Source organism: Tenrec ecaudatus, chromosome 4 (genome assembly GCF_050624435.1).
Source record: "Tenrec ecaudatus isolate mTenEca1 chromosome 4, mTenEca1.hap1, whole genome shotgun sequence".
In the NCBI taxonomy this organism is placed as follows: Eukaryota; Metazoa; Chordata; class Mammalia; order Afrosoricida; family Tenrecidae; genus Tenrec; species Tenrec ecaudatus.
Window position 1 is genome coordinate 197,205,945 of NC_134533.1, and position 23,397 is coordinate 197,229,341.

At 50.3% G+C, this 23,397-nt stretch overlaps 2 protein-coding genes across 4 annotated transcripts in view; one reads left to right on the plus strand and one right to left on the minus strand.

Annotated features, from left to right (window-relative positions):
• Positions 1–972: 972 nt before the first annotated feature.
• On the minus strand, positions 973–15,994 carry ASTE1 (asteroid structure-specific endonuclease 1). Of its 3 annotated transcripts, none has more exons than XM_075547214.1 (6): positions 15,749–15,994; positions 13,447–13,546; positions 11,274–12,581; positions 9,249–9,459; positions 7,316–7,511; positions 973–1,287 (listed from the first exon to the last, which is right to left on the minus strand). In XM_075547214.1, the coding sequence occupies exons 3-6, from the start codon at positions 12,558–12,560 to the stop codon at positions 1,236–1,238; spliced, it is 1,746 nt and encodes a 581-aa protein (XP_075403329.1). In that variant the 5' UTR covers positions 12,561–12,581; positions 13,447–13,546; positions 15,749–15,994; the 3' UTR covers positions 973–1,235. The 3 variants fall into 3 exon arrangements, with proteins under 3 accessions (XP_075403329.1, XP_075403328.1, XP_075403330.1); XM_075547213.1 differs by lacking the exon at positions 973–1,287 and adding an exon at positions 4,763–5,722; XM_075547215.1 differs by lacking the exon at positions 973–1,287 and adding an exon at positions 5,733–5,985.
• A 4,232-nt stretch (positions 15,995–20,226) lies between these two features.
• NEK11 (NIMA related kinase 11) overlaps positions 20,227–23,397 on the plus strand; it is a 280,892-nt gene continuing 277,721 nt past the window's right edge. Inside the window, exon 1 of the mRNA XM_075547896.1 lies at positions 20,227–20,400. Coding sequence (XP_075404011.1) covers positions 20,231–20,400 — 170 coding nt within the window. The 5' untranslated portion in view covers positions 20,227–20,230. The remainder of the gene's footprint in view (positions 20,401–23,397) is intronic.

Consider the following 23,397-nt stretch of genomic DNA (forward strand, 5'->3'; position numbering starts at 1 on the left):
CTAGCAAGGACACAGGGATGGCTTGTGTATTACATTTCCTTGACCTTCTTTCTGGGCTTCTGAAAGCTGATCCCAGGGCAACTTGTTAGGAACACAGGTGTTGTCTTTCATCTCTTCCTTTCGTTTGAGCCTGCTAAATGAGCTGGTGCAGTCCTGCCTCTGAATTTGAAAACTTCTGACTTGGTATGAGGTTCTCAGCTTAGAACTTTGACAGCAGACTGAACTTGAACTTGGCATTATTGAGCTCTCTGGGGGAAAGTGCAGAATCCACCTGTCCTGTGTGGCTCAGACACGTGCTGCTGGCAGACATCTTTTGGGCGCTGCTGGCCAAAAGAAATGGTATTTTGTGTGAAACTGGTGTAAGGCACAGAATCATTTTCAGCTGTCTTGACTTGAAATGAGGCATCAGAAAGCATTATGGGATAAACACTAAGCTACCCACATCCCTCTCATCAAACATACAAGGCCACCATGTTTGGAGGCAGGAGCTGCTAAGTGTTACCCTTCTGTGGAAGTGAGTCTTCTTTCTCCGGGCACCAGTGCTGGCTGCTGCCCAGGGGCTGCTCAGAGTCCAGGGTGTGCTAGCCGTCGAGGGAAACCTTGAGCCAGCCTCCGCTTGGCTTTCTTAGGGGTGTGGGAAGGGCCAGGATTTAACCCTGGTGGTTGCAGCCAGAAACAATTCCTTGCAAGTGGTTGTTTTTGTTGTTGTAGTCCAAAGTATGTGAGACAGAGTCTCACCCTCCTTGCCTCTGGTTGTACTTCTTCCAAGACAGTTTTGTTGGTTTCTCTGGAAGTGTTAATATCTACTTGTATCATTATGTTTCTATCTCATACCCCAGACTCCTTTAAATTGAGTTTTAAAAACAATACTGAACATTTGAATCAGAGAAAGGCAGGGGCTTCCAAGTGCTCACAGAGGAATTCTTCCTTCTGGGGAGACGGACACACACACACACCACCACCACCACCACCACCCCACGACCCTCCACACCTCCACCACCCCCTGGGATTTTGTGAGTTTCTGAGTTGGAGCTTGGCCACCTGTTCATGCTTCCATGGCTTCCGTAGTCTGATAACTCTGCTGAAATTCCTACAGTGTGTTCTTAGCTCGCCCCTGGCCTTCTTGCCCGTCTTAGCCGTATAGGCCTTTGCTGGCTTCCTCTGCTTGGGCAGCCTTCTGCCTTTGGCTTGGGCCACTGGTCTCACAGTACCTGGGCAGCTCTCTTCGGCAATCTCTAACTTCTTCTCTGGTCACTTTCATGGGTCTTGTTTTCCACAGGTAAATGGCTGCGGTGTAAAATATGAAAATAAAAATAATTTATAAATTATCAAGGGTTCATGAGGGCGAAAGAGTGGGGGAGGGAGGGGTAAAAAGAGGAGCTGAGACCAAGGGCTCAAGTAAAAAGAAAATGTTTTGGAAATTATGATGGCAACATATATGCACAAGTATGCTTAATACAATTGAATGATGGCTTGTGATAAGAGCTGTAAGAACCCCCAATAAAATGATTTACTAAAATAAATTTGTTGCATGTTTTCAGTACCAGGCACTGCTAAGTCACTGAAGGCTAAAACCAGCAACCAGCCAAGCTCACCACCATCTAGTTCATTCTCATAGCGACCCTACAGGACAGGACAGGACAGGACTGCCCCTGTAGGGTTTCAAGCCTGGGGATAAAACACCTCAACTTTCTCCTGAGGAGCAGCTGGTGGTTTTCAACTGCTTCAGGGTACTATGTAATCCTTAGAGGATGTGGCAGTTACATAATCTTGTCAATTTATGAAGGGGTGAGGTCTAGCCTGTCAATCAGGTTGCAGCTGGATGACCTCGTTTGGAGGTGCAAAGGACATAAAGAGCTCTCTGGAGGTGAGACTCCCAGGGAGACTTTCCTGTTGACAAGCCACATGGAGCTACACTGGTAGAGCCAGAGCCCTGGAGCTGGAGGAGCCATATGGAGATGCTTGCACCACCGCTGGATCCACAAGACTTTCCACCCACTGGCCTGTGAGTGATCTTCCTGCATTGGGCGTCATTGCATGGCTGCATGAGTCTAAAGAGGAATTAGGGACGAGTATCAACATATGGGGAATACTGGACCTATGGACTTGACCTGGACTGGGCTGGGATGTTTTCTTAATGTACAATTGCTCTTTGAGATAAAGTTCTCTCTCATATTCTCTCGTTCGTATTTCTGCTGACAACCACCCCTTGTCAACTTGACACTTCTACACAACTCTTTAGCCATATCTAATTTTTCAACAAAATAATAAAACCTTATCTGTACCTAACAGGATAAAACTAAATGCATTCAATTCAATATGTGCCACCTTTATTTAAACACAACATCCTATAAGGGAACAAAACAAAAATATCCTAGACGTAGGTGAACACCTATACCATAATCCTATGAAAATATTCCTATGACGATATTCTCCCCCCTATGAAAGCTTGTAAGCCAGCCACTTCATGCCTTTATCCTCCTCATTTTCGGTATTTTGCCCCATTTTGCCCCCTTACATCACCCAGTGCTCTGAAGAGACAATCATATTCTTTGACGTAAAGCATCTTTATTACAGTTGGGACCTTGTGAGCCTGGATCCATAAGGACAGTGAGATCAGGGCAGGCCATCCATAAAGTTGGCAGCCATATGCACCAATTTACAGGCTCGAAAAGCTCCATCTGGTCGGGTTCTGGTCAACTCAATGTGGGCCGCCTCACTTCACCTCACCAGGGTGCCTACTGGTCAGATGCTAATCTGACCTCTTATGGTCCTGTTCCGAGTGGGGTAACTGGGGCATGTATTAGTTTATTTGCTTTTATGCACGAATAAGTCCTTCTTCAGTTGTGAAAGAAGAGCGGCCGTAGAGCTATCCTCCTTGCTGGCCATTTGAAGTCTCTTTCTGATAATGACCAATGAGTATTTTTACAGGCTGTGTAGAGTAACGTTTCATGATGTGGGTGCCTTAAAAGGGGATTTTACAAATAAACTTCAAGTCTAATTTCATCGTCCCTGTGACCGTTGGGTTTTTTGGTGCCAACAAGGCATCTGTATGAAGATAAGGGTGGAGTTTAGCCTGTCAATCAGGGCGCAGCATTTAAGTTACCAGCTGAAGCCTTGCACTCCCAAAGCCTCAGGTGAAGTTTCGCTTGCTGATACCTAGCCCGAACCAGCGGTATTAGCGAGTGGATGAAGAGTGACGGGAAACACCAGCAGCAGAACGCGGGGGTGTAAGGTTGTGCTTCTATACAGGTACTTCCTGTGTCCTCTGCACCAATCCGAGTGGCATGCCTGGTGCATAAAGCCCCGCTCAAGCCCGGCCCCCAAATTCTTCTGATGTCCTCTCTAAATCATGCCACTCTTTCCTTGGGCAACTCCTCTGGTTCCCGATAAAGTGCCTGCGGCCTCTGACCCTCTGGAGGGAGGGTGAGGTCAAATGGGAGTGTTGAGATTTAAACTCTTGCAGGGCTGATCATTTCAGGACAGAGGCTCACGTGAAAGAGGCTAGGGAAGGGAGTCTTGACTTTTGAAGTCAGCTAAAGGAAGACCCTTTGGGTCGAAAGATTCTGCGGAAGGAGAAAAAAGATGACTGATCATATTCAGCTGACTTGATGAAGCTGTAGCCCCCACTCTCCAGTTCCCTAGCAAACCAAGGATTTGCCACCACAATGGCTGCTTTCCAAGGGTGGGTTGGAGATTAACAAGGGAATGGGACACTCACTGTGCGGTTGCGTTGGTATTGTAGTGCCCAGCTTAGCCTCACACGCAGAGGTCATCAGGGAACAGAGTATTGAGATAATCAAGCGATTACCAAGCTCTCCTAACATAAGGAGACTTTATTTTAAGCACTCTCATTTGAAGTACAGACCAGTTCGAGGGTTGAAAATGTCAGGAGCAAATAAGATGGTGGTTTTGCATGTTTGTATTTTGGCGACTAAAGCCAGTTAATCCATGACAGGTGGATGCCGCCACTGGCTGATCCTCTAAGACAGGGGTGGGGAACGCCCAGCCCTCGGGCCGCACGCATAAGGCCCGAGAAATGATCGAGACCAGCTAACTTCACACATCTCACCAGAGTAGCAGGTCCAACCATCACTTTCACTGCCATCTGACTCCTACGACCCATCCCCTGTGGGTTTCCAAGACTCTAACTGTGACAGGTAGAAAGCCCTTTCTCCCGAGGAGCCGCTGGTGGTTCTGGACTCCCGACCATGCAGATCGCAGCCCAACACTTGAGCACTAGCTCACCAGGGTTCCCTAGCATCACCTTCGAGGTGAATTAATGAAACTTTTGACCAGTGTGGCCTGCGAGTGATGTTGTAAAGAGCCAAAGGCCTTTGGCAGAAAGAAGTGTCGGCCAGCCGGGCTCTAAGTGTGGTTCTTCCAGGAAGTGGAGGGACCTGTCCCTCAGGCCGTTCAGTCTTCGGGTCTTCGCTGCTGGGCTCTGGCGCTGGGCCGGAGAGAAGGAGGCCCAGAGTGTGTGTGCAGACAAGTGGGATGAAGGTGAGAGTCCACGTGCAGCGCTTCAGCTGTTGCCCACGTCTGCAGTCACTCCACTCGCTGCTCCCTGCCGTGTCCCCCCCCCCCCCGCCCCCTCCGCCGTTTTATTTGGAACTGGTCTGCTCCCTGCCGTGTCCCCCCGCCCCCTCCGCCATTTTATTTGGAACTGGTCTGCTCCTTCCAAATCTATGGGTTTCATCTCTTTAGTACCCGTGGTGAGTTCCAAAGCAGAGCTGTAAGCTGCAGGAAGAAATACACTTTTTGTACATAGTCTTCGTGCTACATGTATACTTTTTTTTTCATTAAAAAATCCCGGCTATGACCCACTGAGTATCATGTCTCATTAGTGGGTTCGGAACATTAGTGTGAAAAGAGCTGGCGTCTACTGCACATATCTGGCAGATTCTCATTTCTTCTGATTCCTCTTCCCTCCCAGATGTCTAGCAGCCCATGATGTTGTTTCTTCTCGGCCCTTACATCTTCCACTTCTGTCCAAAGTGCTCATCAGACCTGCTGTGGCCGCATTCATTAAGTCCCTCCCTTCAGAACAGTTTCCTTCCTGTTTCATATCCTCGCTTCTATCGTCCATGGCTGCGTGCAATTTTCAAAATGGTAACAACCCGACTTGTACTTCCAGGACATAATGTGGTTCAAAGGTGAGAGAACGTTCTCACTGAAATGGGACAGGAGTGTGACCATGTTTTCAAACACATATTTAAGAGATCCAGAAGTCACGTAAATCAAGTTGTCTTTATTAAATGAATATAAAATACCCTGGGTTTTAAAAGATGACCTCTTATGTCATTGGTCTCCTAATTGGTGTGTGCCAGAGCAAAGATCAATTCAAGGTAAACAGGACGGTTTTAAGTCACAACGAAGGATACATCTGATTGCAGACTGAGCTTACTCAGGCTCCACAGCCTCCAAGTTCTCATCCATTAGCAGCATAAATCGGTTGCTCCCCTTATACAAACATCCAGTACTTGAGGCGGTTCCTGCTCTGGTCTTTGACCGGCTGGTACCTAGTTTCTTCTGCCTTTTCTTTTTGGAATGCGATCGACTCTTCGGTTGGAAGACTTCGGGTGGGGCGTACGGCTGCATGGCATGGAATAGAAGTTCATACAGTCGCTTTGCTTCGGGACATGTGCTCAGCAGACTGGCTGCTGACGCTGAGGGCAGCAGCTCTTGGCACAGTCCGTGCACCAGGCTTCCGTTATACAAGCTGTCAAAGGGAGACAGGAGTGTGGCGAGAGCTTAGGTTCAGGGCACTGGGGAACGACCGCCAATGTGGCAGACATGACAGAGGCAAAGACACAGAGAACTCGCGTGGCTTCTGCAAATTATATCAAAAATGATTTCAAGACAGTTTGTTCCCTGAAGGAAATAACTCGGTAGGCTCTTATTACAAAGATGAATTATTGGCTCTGCATGTGAAATGGTGAATGCTAACTGGTTTGCCCACAGGTGATCTAAACCCGAGGTGATCTAAAGAGAAAAATAAAGAATCTGTAGGTCAGAGGTCAACTAACCCTCTTGAGTAGAGGGCTCTAGGGCCATCTCAGTGTGAGGCCCATACTGCAAGGACACGTTTCACCTCCAAACATTTAAAATCCTGTCAGCATATGTTGTCTGTCTGGACAGCACTCATTCATTCAGCATGTGAGGCTAAGGCCTCTATGCTAGGCCCTGGGGCCTAAACGGTCAGTCGATGGTCACCTGTCCTCACAGAACTTACATTCCAGGGGAGAGACACACACACACTAGGTGATCTCAGGGATTCAATCTCTCTCCATCCTTTTTTTTTTTACCGCCTAGTGTGACCATCACTTGGACGGACAACCCATTGATTCCACCCCTTCTTTCACAGGCACGCCCTCTGCCACTATCCTTTTTAACTTCTGACGCAGCATAAGCAGTCCAGAGAGCAGAGTGGTTACACCTTGGGCTGCCACCCTCAAGGCCAGCAGTTCACCACCAGCCACAATCCTCGGGAGAAAGAAGAGGCTTTTTACTCCTTTAAGGAGTTAAGAGTCCCCAGGGAGGCAGTTCTACCCTGTCCTCTAAGGTCATTGTGAGTCACCATCAATGCGATGGCAGTCAGTTTTGCTTTGTTTTACCCAGCTTAAACTCCATCCTCAATGTGACCACAGGACCATGTCACCTGCTTCCTTTCCCTTCGGACTTGCCTGGCACACCGGGCAGCCTGGATAAAGCTCCCAGGGCCAGCTAACACTCATCTCCCTGGAAGGAACCACATGAGAATGGAGATGCTGTGTGCTCACTACCCCTCGCCAGAGTAGGTACTTAATAACACTATGAATGGATGAACTAGGCACTGAGTGAGGAACAAGTCGGGTGGTGAGAAATCCTGTAAAACCCAAAGTAACGGGAACTAGAGTGGCTGAGGGTGGGTGGGTGGGTGGGTGGGTGGGAGGTGGAGATGAACCTTATGGGTGTCATATAGGGTGGTCAGAAAATGCCTCTTTAAGATGTCACGGTGAACAGAGACCTGAAGGAAGTTGGAGAATGAGCTCTATCCTGTCAACGACGGCCGCTCCCCATCCTCGTGTGTTTTAGTCTAAGGAACTTACTGTGTGTGTATGTGTGTGTGTGTGTGTGTCTTACTGGATCAAATCATGGACACATACTTTGGAAATACAGAAACAAATCACAAATTTTCTCTTTCCTAGCGCCTCAGCTAGCACGGTGACCCCAGATCAACGACCCCAAGGCTAGTTCTAACAAAGGAACTTTGCTTCAAATAGTTTTCGCTCTTGCGTGTGTTGGCCTGAGCTCAGGTTTAGCGGGTGCTTACCAAGTCAGGTCTGGCTCCGGGAAGGGGGAGGACAGCAGCTGGTTGAGATACAGCGCCATCTGCAGGCAGGACTGCCACTGGCAGAAGACATGGGCTGCGTCTAAATCCACCCTCCCGCTCAGCCGCGTGCGCGCCTTCACCGAGTACAGGTCTCCATACAGCGTCTTGGCACCTTTCCTCCCCTCATCTTCAGTATCTGGATAAAGAAACAACCCGAGGGCAGTATATACCCAAATGGGAGTCAGATTCAACTCTGGTGCTGCGTTTGGGTTTGTTTTTTCTCCTTCACGTTATCCAACGGCGAATTCCATTAAGGAGAAAATTTGTTGTCGAGACCCAAATGTTTTTCTCTTTGGGCTCTGTATTAGTTGAACCCCAAAGTAAGAAGCATGCTTGTTTAAATTTTTGTATAGACTTATCTCTTCAACTTTACTGAACCCAAATAATCCATTTCACCCTTGAAATAATTTCCTCTAGTTGACTACTGGACCTTAAACACGTTTACATCTGGAGTCTCCAAAATAAACTAACAATAAACTATATCATCCTACCTCTGAGAAAAATGCAAATTAAGCATTCTTCAAATCCTAACTGCGTGAACAATACCAATTCTCATTAAGTTTCGTTCTCTGAATGATGATGGCAACAAATGAACAAATGGGCTTGGCACGATGGATGTGTGTATGGACTGTGGTAAGAATTGTACGAGCCTCCAATAAATGATTTTTTAAAAAGAAAAAAAGTACCGTTCTCTGTACTGTTCCTTTTCATTAAACTTCCTGCCATGGAGACCCCGATAGCACGGTGCAGTAAGAATGAAAAGAAAGCAAGAGACAGCAATGGTCAGAGCATAACCCCGTCAGTCTGTATTTTATAGGAGGACAATGAGAAGCATAACTCAGAGAAGTTGAGGGACAGGCACCTTCAGGTGGTAAAGGGCAAGGGGCGAGTCAAGGAGACAAATTTGTCTGTGCATGTTCAGGAGCAAGAGGCAGCTTTCTACTCCTGTAGAGAGTCCCGGAAACCCAGTTTCTGCCTGTGGACAGTTTGGCCCTGTCCTATAGGATTGGGAGTTGGACTTGACTCCACAGCAGTGTGTGTGTGTGTTTAGTGTATGCTCAGCTATGCGCTCCTGCAGGTTGGCTTGAGCAGGTGGCAGTAGTGACACATGGATCAGCTCGAAGTATTGCCAAGGTGGCCCACCACGGACCAACGAGTGAAGGGCAGTGCACAGAGCCTGCCTGGGGCGGGCCCACGGCCCCAGGAAAAGAAACGCCGCGGCCTGACTAGAGGCTGGTGCTCTGAGATTTGTGGGTGTTTATTCAGTGGCTGCAAACACCCCACCAACTGTTGTCAAGTTGATTCCCACCTGTTGTGGCTCTGCATGTGTCAGAGAAATTGCCCCATTGGGTTTTCAATGGCTGATTTTTCAAAATTGGATCATTTAAATATCACCAGGCCTTTCTGCTGAGATGCTTCTGGGGTTGGGTGGGGTTTTTCTAACTTTTCAATTAGCACGGGCTCACCTGTCAGTCCCAATCAAGGGGCACTTGAAGCAGGAGGGCTTGTAATCATTTTATTTCTCTCCCACAACAGTCCCTCTGACAGGTACTCTCAGACTTGAATTTTAAAACCTGATATGTCTTGGGGTCTGTAATGGATGGAATTGTGTCTCCCTTGTGGGGACCGGGATCCTCCCATGGTTTGGCAGTGAGGTGCTGATGTGGTTTAGCAGTTATGCAACAATCACCCATGCAGTGCACTAGTGAGATGAAGCAATTATACAAGGATTAGGGCAGGGCGAAGCACCTGATTCAGGTCAAAGCCCTGACGGGGTGGTAGGGGAGTTCCCCTGGGGCATGCGCTGCAGCAGAAAATAGACATGGAAGACAGAACCTGGCGAAGTACACTCCTGGGAATCCCAGATACCTACCAGGGCTGTCGATCATGGCATGCAGGGGCCCCACCAGCATCCCCAGTAGTAAGGCCTCTACATGAAGCAGCTTTGCCTGGACCTCTGGGTGCTGCAACCAGTAGCAACTGACAGCCACGGGCAACCGGAGCGAGTCCGGGACAGGGTCCAGGGTGGTCCGCTTCACCTTCAGGGTTTCTAACAGAAGCAACTGTCGTTTGTCAGATGGAAGCTGAAAACACACAGCCAGTAGCCGGCGGTTACTGTGGGGAAACCTTTGCTTTCCCCTTGGTGGGAAGAGAGTGCCAATGGGACTCGCCGAGCCGCTCATCATCCAACTCATCTTCCCGTGGAAACTAAACCAGCCGCCCTCAAAGCACTTCTATTAGTTAAGTATTTGATATTGCTGGCAGAGTGCCTGTCCTGTCCAGTCGAGCTATATAGCCTCTACTCATGCCATTCTGGACTCTCCATAGAGTGTGGTGAGCATCTGACTTGTTTGTGCACATCAAACAAGCCAGGGTGTGTGGCCAAATTCACACCACCAGTGCCGTGGCCCTGGCCAGGTTTGATGCTGTGTACACCTCAGGAAACCTAGGAACCTCTGAGCCACCAACATCTATACTCCTGGAAATCCCACCCTTCCTTGTTTCCGTGTGCTCTACTTTCTCCACAGGAACTCTGAAGGCATAGCGGTCACGCATTGGGCCGCTAACTGCAAGGTAATCAGTTCAAATCCACCAGTTGCCCCTCAGGAGAAAGACTTGGCTTTCTACTCCTGTCACAATGGGCTCAGAAACCCACGGTGGCAGTGCTACCCTGTCCTGTAGCGTTGCTGAGTCAGAACTGACTGGTTGGCAGTGGGCTTACCTTCTCTGTGAAGTCAGCCATTCTGTCACCTCAAAAGGAAGACTGTGTGGCACAGCAAGGGACCGGTTTGGGTCCTGCTTCACATCCCTCCACAGCTTGAATGCCTGTTTGCCTTTGAGTTCTCCCAGAGAACACTGTGCTTAACCCCCCTCCTTGTTTTGTGGTGGCGCTGGAGAATGCGGTATCTGCTGCCTGAAAGGTCGGTGCCTCAAACCCACCAGCTGCGTCACAGGAGGAAGGCGAGGCTGCTTCCTCGTGAGAAGATTTACTGTCGCAGGTCCCGTCTATCAGGTCGCTATGGGTCAGGGCGACTCACCAACAGTGGGCCGGGCTACACCCTGCTTGCTTGCAGTAATGCACACCTCGCTCCGTGGTGCACTTGAAATAGCATCAACGTTAAGCACTGGACCAGTCTGATTCAGACTTCTGGTGAAATATTTTTACGTAATGTAGGACGTGGCCAGCATCTCAGAACCATGAAGGATCTTACAGGTCACAGGCTCTTATCAAGAGACCAAGCTGGCACCTTAGAAGGCACCTTCAAGAGGACTTTACGCTCCCACTTTAAGAGGAAAAGAGGTTGTAGGTCTAGGGTCTACAACTGCCAGAGAGAAATTTCTTTCTTCTCCAGGTTCTGGAAGGAGGAGAGAGCCTGGCACATTTCTCAACACCTGGTGGCACCTGGCTAGTCGGGGACTGAGCGACAGCTTAAAATAGAGACGTTCACCTGACACACACCAGGGGCTGTCAGCATTGCCAAATGCTCTCCTCAGTGCACAAAGCGCATCAAAGTGGAATAGCTAAACATTGGATGTGATTAAGCTTGTGACAAGGATGATGCATTTTTTTAATTAGAAATATTAGCTACTTACATTTAAAATAAAAACTACTCTTTATAAGTTCCTAAACTGGTAGCAAAACCTCCCTCAGTTTGTAAGCAACTAAGTAAGCAAGGCTCTAGATCTGGAACTGTGGTGGCCCAGCAGTTAAAGTGCTCAGCCACTACCTCAAAGGTGGGCAGTTCCTACCCAACAGCCATCCGTCCTGGAGTGGGGGCTGTGGGTCTGCTCCTCCGAAAATTGACCACCAGGTGCAGTGCGTTGGCATGGAATCCACAGGGGGTTTGCGGCGCAGGATTCTAACCTGCACCTAACTTTCCGCGGTTATGGGGCTCACCTCGGTCAATTTGCCTAAATCCGACTGCTCCTTCGGCAGTCTCACAGCGTGAACCACGGATGTCTTGATGTCCTTCTGCATCCTCTCCACTTCACTAACGGCGACCAGCGGGGCCGCCCCTGAGGGCTTGCTCTGCAGGTGAGGGTCGGCGCTCAGCAGGAGCGCGTAGATGGCCTGCCGGATGGGCTGGGACGTCCGGTGGGCACTGGGCCGCTGCATGTTTTCCACCTGCGGGTGGAGCATGGTCCGGCGCAGCACGAGGGCGTCGCTGATGAAAGGCGAGAGCTGGCCTCGCGCCAGGGCCGCGAGCACCCACCCGGGCAGGCCCAGCTCCGGGGCGTCCGCGCAGACGGCCGCGCCGTGCTGGAAGAAGTCCTGCAGCTTCGCGGGCGACGGCTCGTAGTCCCGCAGGGCCCCGCCGAGCAGCGCCCGCACCTGCTCTCGATCCCGCGCCGGGAGGCACTGGACGATGTCCTGCAGCGCCTGCGCGGGGCCGGCCCAGCGGGACAGCCAGTGCAGGAGCGCCAAGAGCCGCTGGTGCCTCCGCCCCTTGGGGACGCGCGGCGGCAGCTGGCTGAGCATCGCGTCCACGCCGGGCGGGCGCGCGTAGTCGTTCCCGCAGAGCACGGCGAAGAGCGGCAGCAGCGCGCGGCTCGCGTGGCCGAAGTGGCGGCAGAAGGCGTCCGCCGAGAAGCACGAGGCGGGGACGTAGCGGTGTGGCGAGCCTCTCGCAGCGGCCACGTGTCTCCACTGAAAGCCGCTCAGCGGGCAAAAGCCAGCTTTCAGGTCAAAGATGCAGAAGTCGCTGTCGGACGACAGCACGGGGCAATTCCAGTGGTTCGCCAGCGTCATGATGTCCCGATCGGCCTCGGAAAAGCACTGTACGAAGCGGACCTGCGCCCTGGCCAGAACCTGCAGGAAGACCTCCCGGAGGAGCAAGGGGCACACGGAGCCACCCCTGCCCAGGGAGAGCGCGTGGGCTAATTCGATCTTCTTTCTCAGGCGGTCCTTTAAAGTCGCGAGCTTTTTATCCGAAATGTCACACCCGCCGTCCAGAATCACGTAGGGACGGATATTACAGGCAAGAAGGGAAGCAAAAAATTCCTGGGCCACCTCTGCAAACGAATCATAGTCGCCGCCATAGCGGAGCTCCAGGCCCGAGTTGAAGCAAAGCCAGTGGAAAAGGGAATAGCCATCGATGATAATGTTGGTGTCCCGCAACTTCAAGTCCGTGAAGAACTCCTTGCGGTGATCGTCCACTAAGCTCATCAGCCCCCGGACACCCATGAGGAGAGTCGGGAGAAGGCCCTGTTGCAAACAATCGAAACATTGTCAGTGACATCAGACACCATTGCCTCCAACACCACGAAAACAGCGGATGCGGTAAAGCGGGCTCCTTAACTCCAGATCACTTTGCCTAAGAAACCAGCAACACGTGCATCAACAAGCACTTCCCCAAACACCTCGGATGCATTACACGGTTGATTTTGAATCACTTCGGTCGTGGCGTTTGGAAACCTTTTACCATTGCCACATTCCCCCAAACCCCCTCAATCCAGTTACTCAATGCCATAGGAGGTCGAAGGTCACAGTTCAAGAAGCTTCACCATAAAGCGGGGCTTCAAACCACTTCTTCCCCGTTCAGTCATTAACAGAGGAAGCAAAATCCACACAGGTGTACCTTTGAATTGTTTTTAATTATTAGCTTTTCACCCGACCTGAATTTCTTAAAAAATGGGTGAACTGGAATGGCCACCCAACACGATGAAGCCCAGCTGGAAACGGATTCTCCTTCTTAGTAAACAAGGGAAGCAGTGGTGTTGCATAGCAACCGAAGCTCTTGCCCCAGGGATTTTCCCCAGAGTTGGAAGCTGAGGTGCCCAACTCAAAAACGGCAGTTGACTGAACCACGATGTATGTGTGCAGCTCTCCACAGTTTTTCCAATAATCCAATCTCACCCCTCACGGCTGTGAAAAACCTCACTACATCTCTTCTGAGTCCCAGACTTGATCCATCGGATTTCCCATTCTAGATCACCCACATTTAAAAAATTCTCGTCTGTCCCACTTACACTTCATTGGCGGAAGAACCAAGACTACACCAGTACAAAGTCCAGCTCTAAAGTGTTCTTTAGCGAGAACGTCTTTAGTGCCAGAATTTAAGAATGCTCACCTACATCCGCAGACTGCACCAGCTAGAGCCACCTCTTCATTCTCCTGCTTTCTTCCGGTGTACAACGCACACATCCAAAGGTTTCATTGAGTTTTGATATCTGGAGGAGGAGGGGGTTCATTATTGGTAATTCAAAAAAGAAACAAGTCAAAGTCCATCAGTGACACACCAGCTTACTGTTTCTACAGTCTTAGCTTTGATACTGAGTTAAGAGTAGTCATATCTTTTAACAGACTGATTTTGTGGGGTCAAAGTAGAAAGTCTGGGGCTGTAAAAATAGCCATAGCTTAATAACATGGGATACATTGGCCTTCGGTTAACTAGAGTGAAGGACCAGTATTAGGGTTCTATTTTGCTTTGTTATTGAAAATCAGTCTGAGCATTTCAGGCCTGTGAGTTTCTGGGCTCTGCCAGTTAAAGGGGACACTACTGCTCCATGCCTCCAAGAACTCAATGGTCCAGTTTCACCCACCCAAAGGCTCTTTTCATCTTCTTGTCTGTTTATTTGATGCGTTACCTGCAAAACTCTCACTTCTTCTCCATGAGTATAATTTTATTCAGACTCCATCCAGTTAAGCTGTGAAGCACCTCTGATCCTTGGCAATCCCAAGTACGTCAGAGTTGAGCTAGGCTTTCTTGACAGGCTGATTTGGGGGAACAGGATTGCCACGCCTTTCTTTGGAGATATTTACTGGTGGACTAGAACCTCCAATCTTGCCACAGGTTTGGTTAGAATCCAAGGGTATTAGCCATTTGCACCACCCAGGGATCAGTGTAACTGATTACACTCGTCCCTTGGTATTCATGGGAATTGGTTCCAGGGCCCACACGAACACTAAAATCCAATAATGTTCAAATCCCTTATAGAAAATGGCAGAGTATTCTTATATACCGTAGGTACATCTTTCTGTTAACTTTCAATGATCTCTAGATTACTTATGTGTAATCCAATGTCAATAGCACTTCATGTTCCCTCTTAGGAAAGATGAGGCTCTCTAACCCCTTCTAGAGTAGGTCTCTGAAACCCGCAGGAGCAGTTCTTGTCTGCCATTTAAGGGTGTGAAGAGTCAGAAGCCACTTGATGGCAGTGAGTTTGGGTTTGGGCTATGAGGGATTGCTTTGACCACGTATTTGTGTTTTTCCTTCATTTTTGATCCACAGTTGGATCAGCAGACGTGGGGATACGGAGGGCGTCTGGACTTCTTTGGTTTCAGGCTCCAATAAGCACACCCGTTACGGAGCCTGTCTTCAATAAAAGCTGTGCCGTTTGCATCAACTCTGATCTTTGTGTGTGTGCATAATTTTGATTTTTAAGAATACACCATTACATTGAGTTTGGGCATCCCTTTATATCTTGCACCCAACTCACTTCACCCAAGTTCCAGTCCTTTCTCTACCTCCGCATCCTTTACAAGTCTGTCCTGCAAGCGGACTGTAGCCATTCACCAAAAACCAGTTAGGGCACCTTGCTCAAAGTTGCTCAACAAATGCATACCGAATAGGGGAAAGGTATATAGACCAGGTCTCAAAAAGTCCCCGCACAATTGGAATGGAAGGGTAATGGAATGTTTCTGCAGCCTTTTGAAGCCCCCCCCCCCAAACCCAAGTCCTCAAAATCAGGCCTCCACGGTTAGGTTTGGGGGATGGTTCTTCCGTTCTTGCTTCTCAGCGCTGAAGGAATTCCTGCAGCAGAAGCACTTTCATAAGTCCAAGTAGCTTTTATAAGGGAAAACTGGAAGCTCCAGTTGATACAGTCTCAGATAGTACACGCTATGGGGTGGGTGGGTGGGGTGGAGTTGCACTAGAGTGAGAGTTTGAGACCCAAACCGGCCTTCTGCGGAGCCAGAAAAAGCACGTGGAAATGGCCGGAAAGGAGGTAGTAAGAGTCTCAAAACCAAAAGAGGGGGTGTAGAACTAAGAGTAAAATCCTTCCCTCCGTTTCTGCTTTCTATCCCTTCTTACATCCCCTTGGGGCAGGGGTTAAGGGTACTGGATGTCGCATTTATGACAGTGTTGCTGGTTTCTGGTGTGCCTGCCCAGCGTTGGGTCTCCCCCATAGGCTTCGAATGTGTGCCCGATTTCTTTCAAGCCCCTTCATTTGTAGCATGGCCGGCTAATTTTCGTTTAGCGTCGGCATGCTGTGGAGACAACCTCTTCACCCCCAACCCCCCCCCCCCCACGCATCTCCCTGCCAGTCACATTCAGGGACCACCCCAACCCTCACAATCCGCCACTTCTGCCTGGACCAACCCCAGGCCGGGACCAGGGGAGGGGAGCCCGGGAGAAGACTGCGAGCGCTGACCTGCGAGAACGCTTCCACGAACCGGAAGTCCGAGCATGACGTCACGCGGGAACCCGCTTCCCAGGGAGCGCGGTTCCCTGGGCTCCAGATTGCCGGAAAAGGGATTTCGGGGCTCAGAGGCAAGAAGTCACCAAAGAAAGTTGGGGAGGGCCCCTCAACATGGCAACTGTGTGCTGAGGACGCCAGGCGGACGTGCCCTCCCGCCCCCTGGCCTCCGCGAACGCGGCCCTCCGAGTGACAGGCCGCGGGACGCCCCGCCCCGACTTCCCGGCATGCCCCGCGCGGTCTCCCTGACGACGCGGCTAAACAGAGCTGGCGGGCGGCGCTTCCGGACTTCCTCAGGCGCGGCTGCCCGCGCGTTGAAGCCCGGGCCTCTGCCTGTGCCTCTGGGGCAGCCGCTCCTCTGCCGCGGACCGCGAAAGGTATGCGCACGGCGGCCCTCGGGACGTGTGGACGGTGATGCTTGGAGCTGCACGGGCCCGGTGACCCCCCCCCCTTTCCCACCCCCTGGTTTCCAAGCCCTGGAGCTGCAATAACCCCTAAACCCACACCCACTGCCGGCTCACAGCCACCCTATAGGGTAGCCCTTATTAGAACGGCCCCAAGGAGCTTTAAAGAATCACGGGAACAAAGAGCAGCCGATGGGCTCGAAACTCCAAACTCGTGGTTAGCAGCAGCCCAACGCTTAGCCCACAGCGCCACCAGAGTCCCGTTTCGCTTTCGTGCTCCGCCCCCATCCTCTTTCCCTCATGTTGCTGGTGCCTTCGATGCGTGTTCATGCGCTTTCGGAGATGTTAAATAAAGCCGAGGCAAGAAATGGTTTGCTCTACCTTAATGTGTACAGTTTGCCATTAAGGTTAAATTTCTCCTCGAGTGTCCCCTGGCCCCAAACCTGCCTCCTCTGGTCTGTTAATATGCGGAAATGAGCAATTCCTCTTTCATCTTACCCCAGCCAGGTCAGCTTCACATGCAAGGGATCCTTTACTGCAGGCAGTGATCCCTGTTTTCTGACAAAGCCCAGCCTTTTTTTTTTTTTTTTTACTTGGTACCAATTGGTGGGCTAGATGCTTATTTATGTGAAAACCTGCCAGGCTGGATGCCCGGCGCCAGGGGTCCAGAGATACATAAAGGAGGCCTGCTCCTGTGCATCCAGCCTTGTAGAATGGAGCTTCAGGGGGTCTTGCCACGGGAGCACCTAGTTCTAAGATGTAGACAGTGCATTCTCAGCCAGCTGGGGTTCCCGATGGCTAACAGTGGACTACAAAGGGAGCAGAGCCCATCTGCGCCTCCCTGCCCTCCAAGTCGAGTGATAGACATCCCGTGGGACAGTGAAACTGCAGCAAGTAAAGCTTCACCAGGAAATCAAAGCCAACAGGCGGGCTGGCCTTTCAGTTAGCAGTCCAAGAGTCACCCGCTAAGCCAGCAGGGTTTCTTAAAAGTCTGTGACGCCCTGCCATCCAGGTGATCCTGACTCCTGGCCACCCTCCAGGACAGGGTAGAACTGCCCCTATGGATATCCAAGACTGTAACTCTTTCCCGGAATACAAAGCCCTAGCTTTCTCCCAAGGAGCAGTTGGTCCTTCTGAAAAGCTGGCTTAACGCTCCCTAGAGTCTGTGAAATGAGCCCGAGTTTAGATTAAAAGAGAGTCCTTGGGTAGAGTAAAAAGGTGAACACTCAGCTGCCAAGGAAAAGGAGACGGCAGACCTTCCCCAGAGACACCTTGGAAGAAAGATCTGGCGACTTGCTTCTGAAGAAGCCACTGCTTCGAACACCGTACAGAACATAGCTGTTCGCTGAAACATCCTGGATTGGGCTCCACTATAACCACTGTCGTCGTAATTGTGTGGCCCCGGGGTGCCGTGGTTCTGTGCTGGGGCTGCTAACCACAAGGTCTGCCGTTTGGAACCACGAGGAGTTCCTCAGGCATAAGAGGAGGCTTTCTTCTCTTGTCAAGAGTGACACTCTCCGAACCCCACAGGGGCAGTTCTACCCTGCCCTGGAGGGTTGCTATGAGTCAGAATAGGCGCAATGGGGTGGCCTGCACACCAAACAGGTTCAGATACCTGGAATCCCGCTGAGCAGAACTTGCATGTACACACAGCACTCACCTGCAGATTGGAATTTCTCCGGAGAACTCAGTTGGCTACTCCAATTCGGTCTCTCACAAACTGGGGAGCTTTTTCCAATCCCTGACCCTAGGGAGTTACCGAAAGGTCTGATGGGCCCTTGTCCTTAGATACGGCTGCGTGCAGGTCTTGCATTTTTCAGAGCCGCTTCCTTGGCCAGACGCGTTGCTTCTAAGGGCATGCGCGAAGGAGGCAATCAAAAAGGCCTATTTGGAGACCTGCGCCACTGCGGGAGGGGGTTTCACCTGCCTTTAATTTTCTGCAGTCACGGTAACCCCGTACAGTTGTTCATGTCTTCTGATCGTCTTAGGGATGGGCCCCAAAGCTGGCGTTCCAACCTCGTGCTAATGTGTTGGCGTTGTCACACAGGTGATTTGTTTCTTGTTAAAAATCACAAGGCCTGGTGTCTATTATCCTCACTGGGGCAACTTAGCCGATTAAATACATTCTTTCAAGAGGGAAAATACAGCCCATGGGCCTTAACTTGACCATATTTCATTTGGAAGGTTCTTGTACCCTCCCCCAAAAGGACGAACTCTGGTCATGGTGGGGTTGTGGTGCTGCTCTGAGCTGCTAACCACGAGTCAGCGGTTTGAAACCACCAGCCAACCCGAGGGAGAAAGATGAGGCTTTCTACTCCCACGAGAGGTTATGATCTCATAAAGCCACAGTCTCATAAAGCTACCCTGTCCTGCAGGGTCACCATGACTTAGGATCAACTTAATGGCAGTGAATAGAGGCTTTCACGGCCACTCGCCACCACCCTGTGAAGCCGGTCAGTCTTGTGCTGCCAACCACATAGCCGAGACCCCATTTTCTCCTCCTAACCCGGGGGAGTTTGTCCAGTAACTTTGAAATGACGGAGTGTGGAAACCCGATTCCCAGCAGGAGCAGTCTTTCCTTTAAAATCAGGTTTCCCGTAGAAGTAAAATGAGAAAAGTTAGTTTTCGTGAGCATCATCCTGCAAGGAAAGCGATTTGACTGGACTCTCCTCCTGGGACACAGTCCTGCTGCTTCTCACATGGCCGCTCACTTCACGGATTTCGGAAGGACCCCCGACTGGCCTGGCCTGGCCTGTCACACATTTCTAGTCAGTTCACATGACAGGGCAATGTGGGGTCAGGACTGCCTTTGTGACACTCCCTGTTTCCCATCCAGGGAGGTGACTCTAAGATCAGAATTTGCTTTGGATGGGAGACAATTCACTGCGAGCCTGACACATGCAAAAGCCCTGGTTTAAAGTCTACAGAAAACAATCAAACAAACCCAAAGGAACCAGCAGCATGCTCACTTCTGGCTTAATCCTAACGGATCATTTGCGAATCAAAAGAGACGTAAGGTGGAATGGCAGCCTAACAACAACAACAAAGGTTGACACAAACAGAACAACTCGCAGCCATCGAGTTGATACTCCCTCTTAGTGGCCCTAGAGGACAGGGTAGAACTGCCCCTGTGGGTGTCTGAGACTGTCACTTTACCAGAGTAGCAAGCCTCGTCTTTCTCCTGAAAATGTTTAGGTTTAAGGAAATAATAATGCTTTTGCATTTGGATTTTTGAAAGGTAGGGGCATGTAAATATTAAACAAGTTACTGATCAGCAAGCAGATATATTTCAGAACTTTGGAAAACAAACAAAAAAACCACAAAGCAAACCAAAATCAATTCAGACTCATCGCAAGCTCAGAGGACAGAGCAGAAGTGCCGCTGTGAGGTCTGGAACCTGTGGGTAATGGCAGCAGATTAATTTTCCTCCCAAGGTGCTGGTGGTTTCAAACCTCTGACTTAGTGGTTAGTAACCCCAAATCAGACACATTACCATAGAGTCAGTGCTGACTCACACTGAGTCTATAGGGCAGAATAAAACTTCCCTCTGAGTTTACCCGACTGTATGTCTTTACGGGAGTAGAAAGCCCCCTCTTTCTCCCAAGGAGCAGTTGGTGGTTTCAAACTGCTGACCTAACAGTTAGCAGCCCAGAGCACAACCACCATACCACCAGGGCTCCTGCCTTTGGGAATGTGGGTTGCAATTAATGTGTGTAAGAGGTGAATGTACAAAGGAAGGCTTTCTTCCTGCGAAAGGCTGCCGTCCATTGGAATCTTCAGGATCTCTCGGCCTCTCTACATTTCCTTCCCAGGTAGTTAAGTTTAGCCGAAACAGTGTCCCTTAATCTGCTAAGCAAGGTGCAGGTATCACTGTCAACAGTTTGCACCTTTGGTGAGTCATAGTTCAGCATCCTTTTGACCTGATCTTCAAGGAGCTGATCTCAGGATCCTTGGGTACATTTGACCATCTCTTGGGAAAATTGAATGCTAAGTGTCTATCCACGAATAAACCAGTCCTCTCTTGCTTGAAGCCATGCTGAAATTCCAGGAGGCTGCTAAGCGGGTGAGCGGACCAGCCGCTGTGTCCACTGATCCAAAGACCTTGCTGGCGGGAAGATACGTACTTCGGCAGAAGCTTGGCAGTGGAAGTTTTGGAACGGTCTATCTGGTGTCAGACAAGAAAGCTAAACAAGGAGAGGAATTGTAAGTACAAGGGCTTCATAGAAAGCTTCCATTGGTGACCCGGGTGTGCGGTGCGGCTCCTAGTTCCAGAACACAGAGGGCCGGCCACCTTCCACTGTGCATTAAGCGAGACTGTACTAGAAGGTGGGAGCAGTTCCTTGATGGGTCTCTTCAGCGAGGCTTCGAAAGGCATTTAAACAGATGAATAACGTACCCAAGAGACCGAGAGCAGGCAATGAGGTGGATTAGGAGAACATATTTTTGTGGCTACCCCAGTCTCACACCCACCACTGCTTACACTTAACTTGATTGGATCTCCCTGAGGGCGAATGGAAGAATTGCTTCTAGTGATTGCATCTTTGGCCATGAGATGAACGACAAATCCAGGTTAATGTACGTTGGGAGTGAATAGAGCACCCCCAAGGGAACACCGAACTCGCTGCCCTCGAGTCAGTTCCAACCCACATCTGCCCTAGAGGACAGAAGAGTCTGTCCCGATGGGCATCCCAGACTGTCCGTTTTTATGGGAGCAGAAGCTCCATCTTTCTCCCCTGGAGTGGCTGGTGGGTTTGAGGGGCTGTCTCTGTAGATAACAGTCCAAAGGCTGCTATTTCACCAGATCCCCCTGCGCCCAAGGAAAAGAAAGATAGTATCAGTTTCCACCTGCTTTTTATGAAACTCAGATGTGAAACTAAACAGGGGCTCCCACGTCGAGTTAGCTGATGTTGATTGCTCTCTTATGACCAACTCTTGTAACTGAGATAGACTGATGGAATGCACTACAGTGTGCCAGCGAGTTCCTGATAGATGGGGCAAACCTTAGACTTTTAGGTCAAAGCCTTTTGAATTTACTGTGGTGAAGAGTTTAAGACATTTGGACCTCAGAAACATAGGAGGTCTTATAATGAATGACGTTGATAAAAAAAAGAGAGAGTGAGGTGTGACCTGAGAGCAGATGAGAATTTTAAAGGGACAGAGCATGAATGGGTGCCGACGGAACAACGTGGGCAGAGACGGCGAGACCTGGGATACAAGGTGCAGTGTGCAGCTACTGGACTGTTGACGAGGAAAACGGTGAGCGGGTGGATGTTCTTGTGGTGTGTGTGTGGCCACCAAGAAGAAAGAGAATCTTAGCGTGTAGAGAAAGAGAGGCTGAACGAGAAGAAACCTCGGAGAAAGCGAAAGAAGGGAGGATGACCCCAGAAGTCAGCCCTTAAACAGGCGTTTAGGTGACAGCCAGCCCTTAGAGCTTGTGCCACTCGCATGTCTACGTGTGAGCTCAGAAACTTCCGTGTGGGAAACGCGGGCTTACGTTTTCAGGCCATGCAAACTGTGAAGGTAAATGTTCCCAATGCTATTTTTTTGTGTGTTGCAGTTTTAAAACCTTTATTAGAGAATCAGGCACTAGTTTCATCCACGTTGACTGTCTGTAGGTTTTTGAAAGTGGTGACGGGCATGTAGGTGACCAGTGTGTAGAGCTTGTTTGGGGAATCTTCATCCTCTTTTCATGTCCTGGACAACCGCACACGGATGCGGTACGGGACGTTCCTGATTCCTTTGGCCCACACAGCTTTGTTGAGCCTGGTGTCGATTCGTACATCTGGTATCCCCATCTCCTTCATGGCAAACTTCCGAATCCTTGAGCGCCCGAGGGGCACACTTCTTGAAGCCCACGCCATGGATACGCTTGTGAATGTTGATGGTGTATTCCCTGGTCACGACCTGTTGATGGCCAAATGGCCCTTCTTCTTCTCACCGCCCTTCTTCGCGGGAGCCATAGCGCCGGGACCAGGCTGGAAAGCTATTTTGTTTTGAACAGCCCCTGGGGCCGACTTTTCTTTTATTTAGTTTAGACATTTTCCTGTGGGTTGGGGAAGGGCGGTAGAGCGGGTCGTCAGGTTCCGTTAAAAAGCTCATTCCAAGTCTGAGTCAGCTCATCCATTGCGATGCTCTCAGCATCCCTCCACTCATCCCCTCCTCCCACATCTCCTGTCTCCATCCCTCCTCTCTTCCTGACCCTCCGAACTCTGTCCTGGGGGACATGCATTTTTAAGAGAGTTTTTTAGTTCATGATCTAGCACCATGGTTCTCAACCTTCCTCATATCACAATCCTTTCATACAGATCCTCATGTTGTGGTGACCCCCAACCATAAAATTATTTTCGTTGCTACTTCATCGCTGTCATTTTGCTACTGTTATGAATCGGACGACCCCTGTGAAAGGGTTGTTTGATCCCAAAGGGGTTGCAACCCACAGGTTGAGAACCACTGATCTAGAATCTCTAGGTTTCTTTCCACTCCTAGGAGAAGAATGGGCAGAGGGCTGTCACTATTCTGGTGGCCCCAGGGCAGGTATGATGACTCCTACCAGAAAAGGTTGCCGCCCCTCCCCCCTTCCAACCCTAGCCGCATCCTTATAGCCATTCAGAACAGAGCGATCCTTTCTGACAATTCCAGAAAGCCGGGACGGGTCACAGCACACTGGAAAGCTGCACCGGAGAACTCACAGCGGGGTCAGCATGCTCCTACCAGGGGGGATGCATCAAGAGCACACGCGAACACATCTGACTTGAGATGACAGGTGGGTATGAAGAGTGAGCGAGTGAGACGCCAGGAAGCTGAAGAAAGGGCTCAAGAGAGAAGAGCACATCCATTCCACACGTGTAGGCTTCCTCTACAGCTGCCAGAATGGCACAGTGATGAAAGTGCACCGCTGCTAACCGAAAGGTTGGTGGTTTGGACCCACCATCTGCTCTGTCGAAGAACACTGACTGCCTGCTGCCTGCTTCTGGAGAGATGCACTGACCTTGGAAACATAGGGGGCCGTTGTTCTCTGCCTTAGAGGGTCACTATAAGGATTTGGGCTTCATCAGCCATCCGCAGCCCAACTCACATGCCGGAAGACTAGTTCAGCTACACGACAGGTCAACAACAGCCCACCCTGGGGAGACTTGCTTTTGGACCCCTCTGCAGGACTCATGGAGGGCATCGAAGCGGCTGCTCACAAAATCCTAGCAT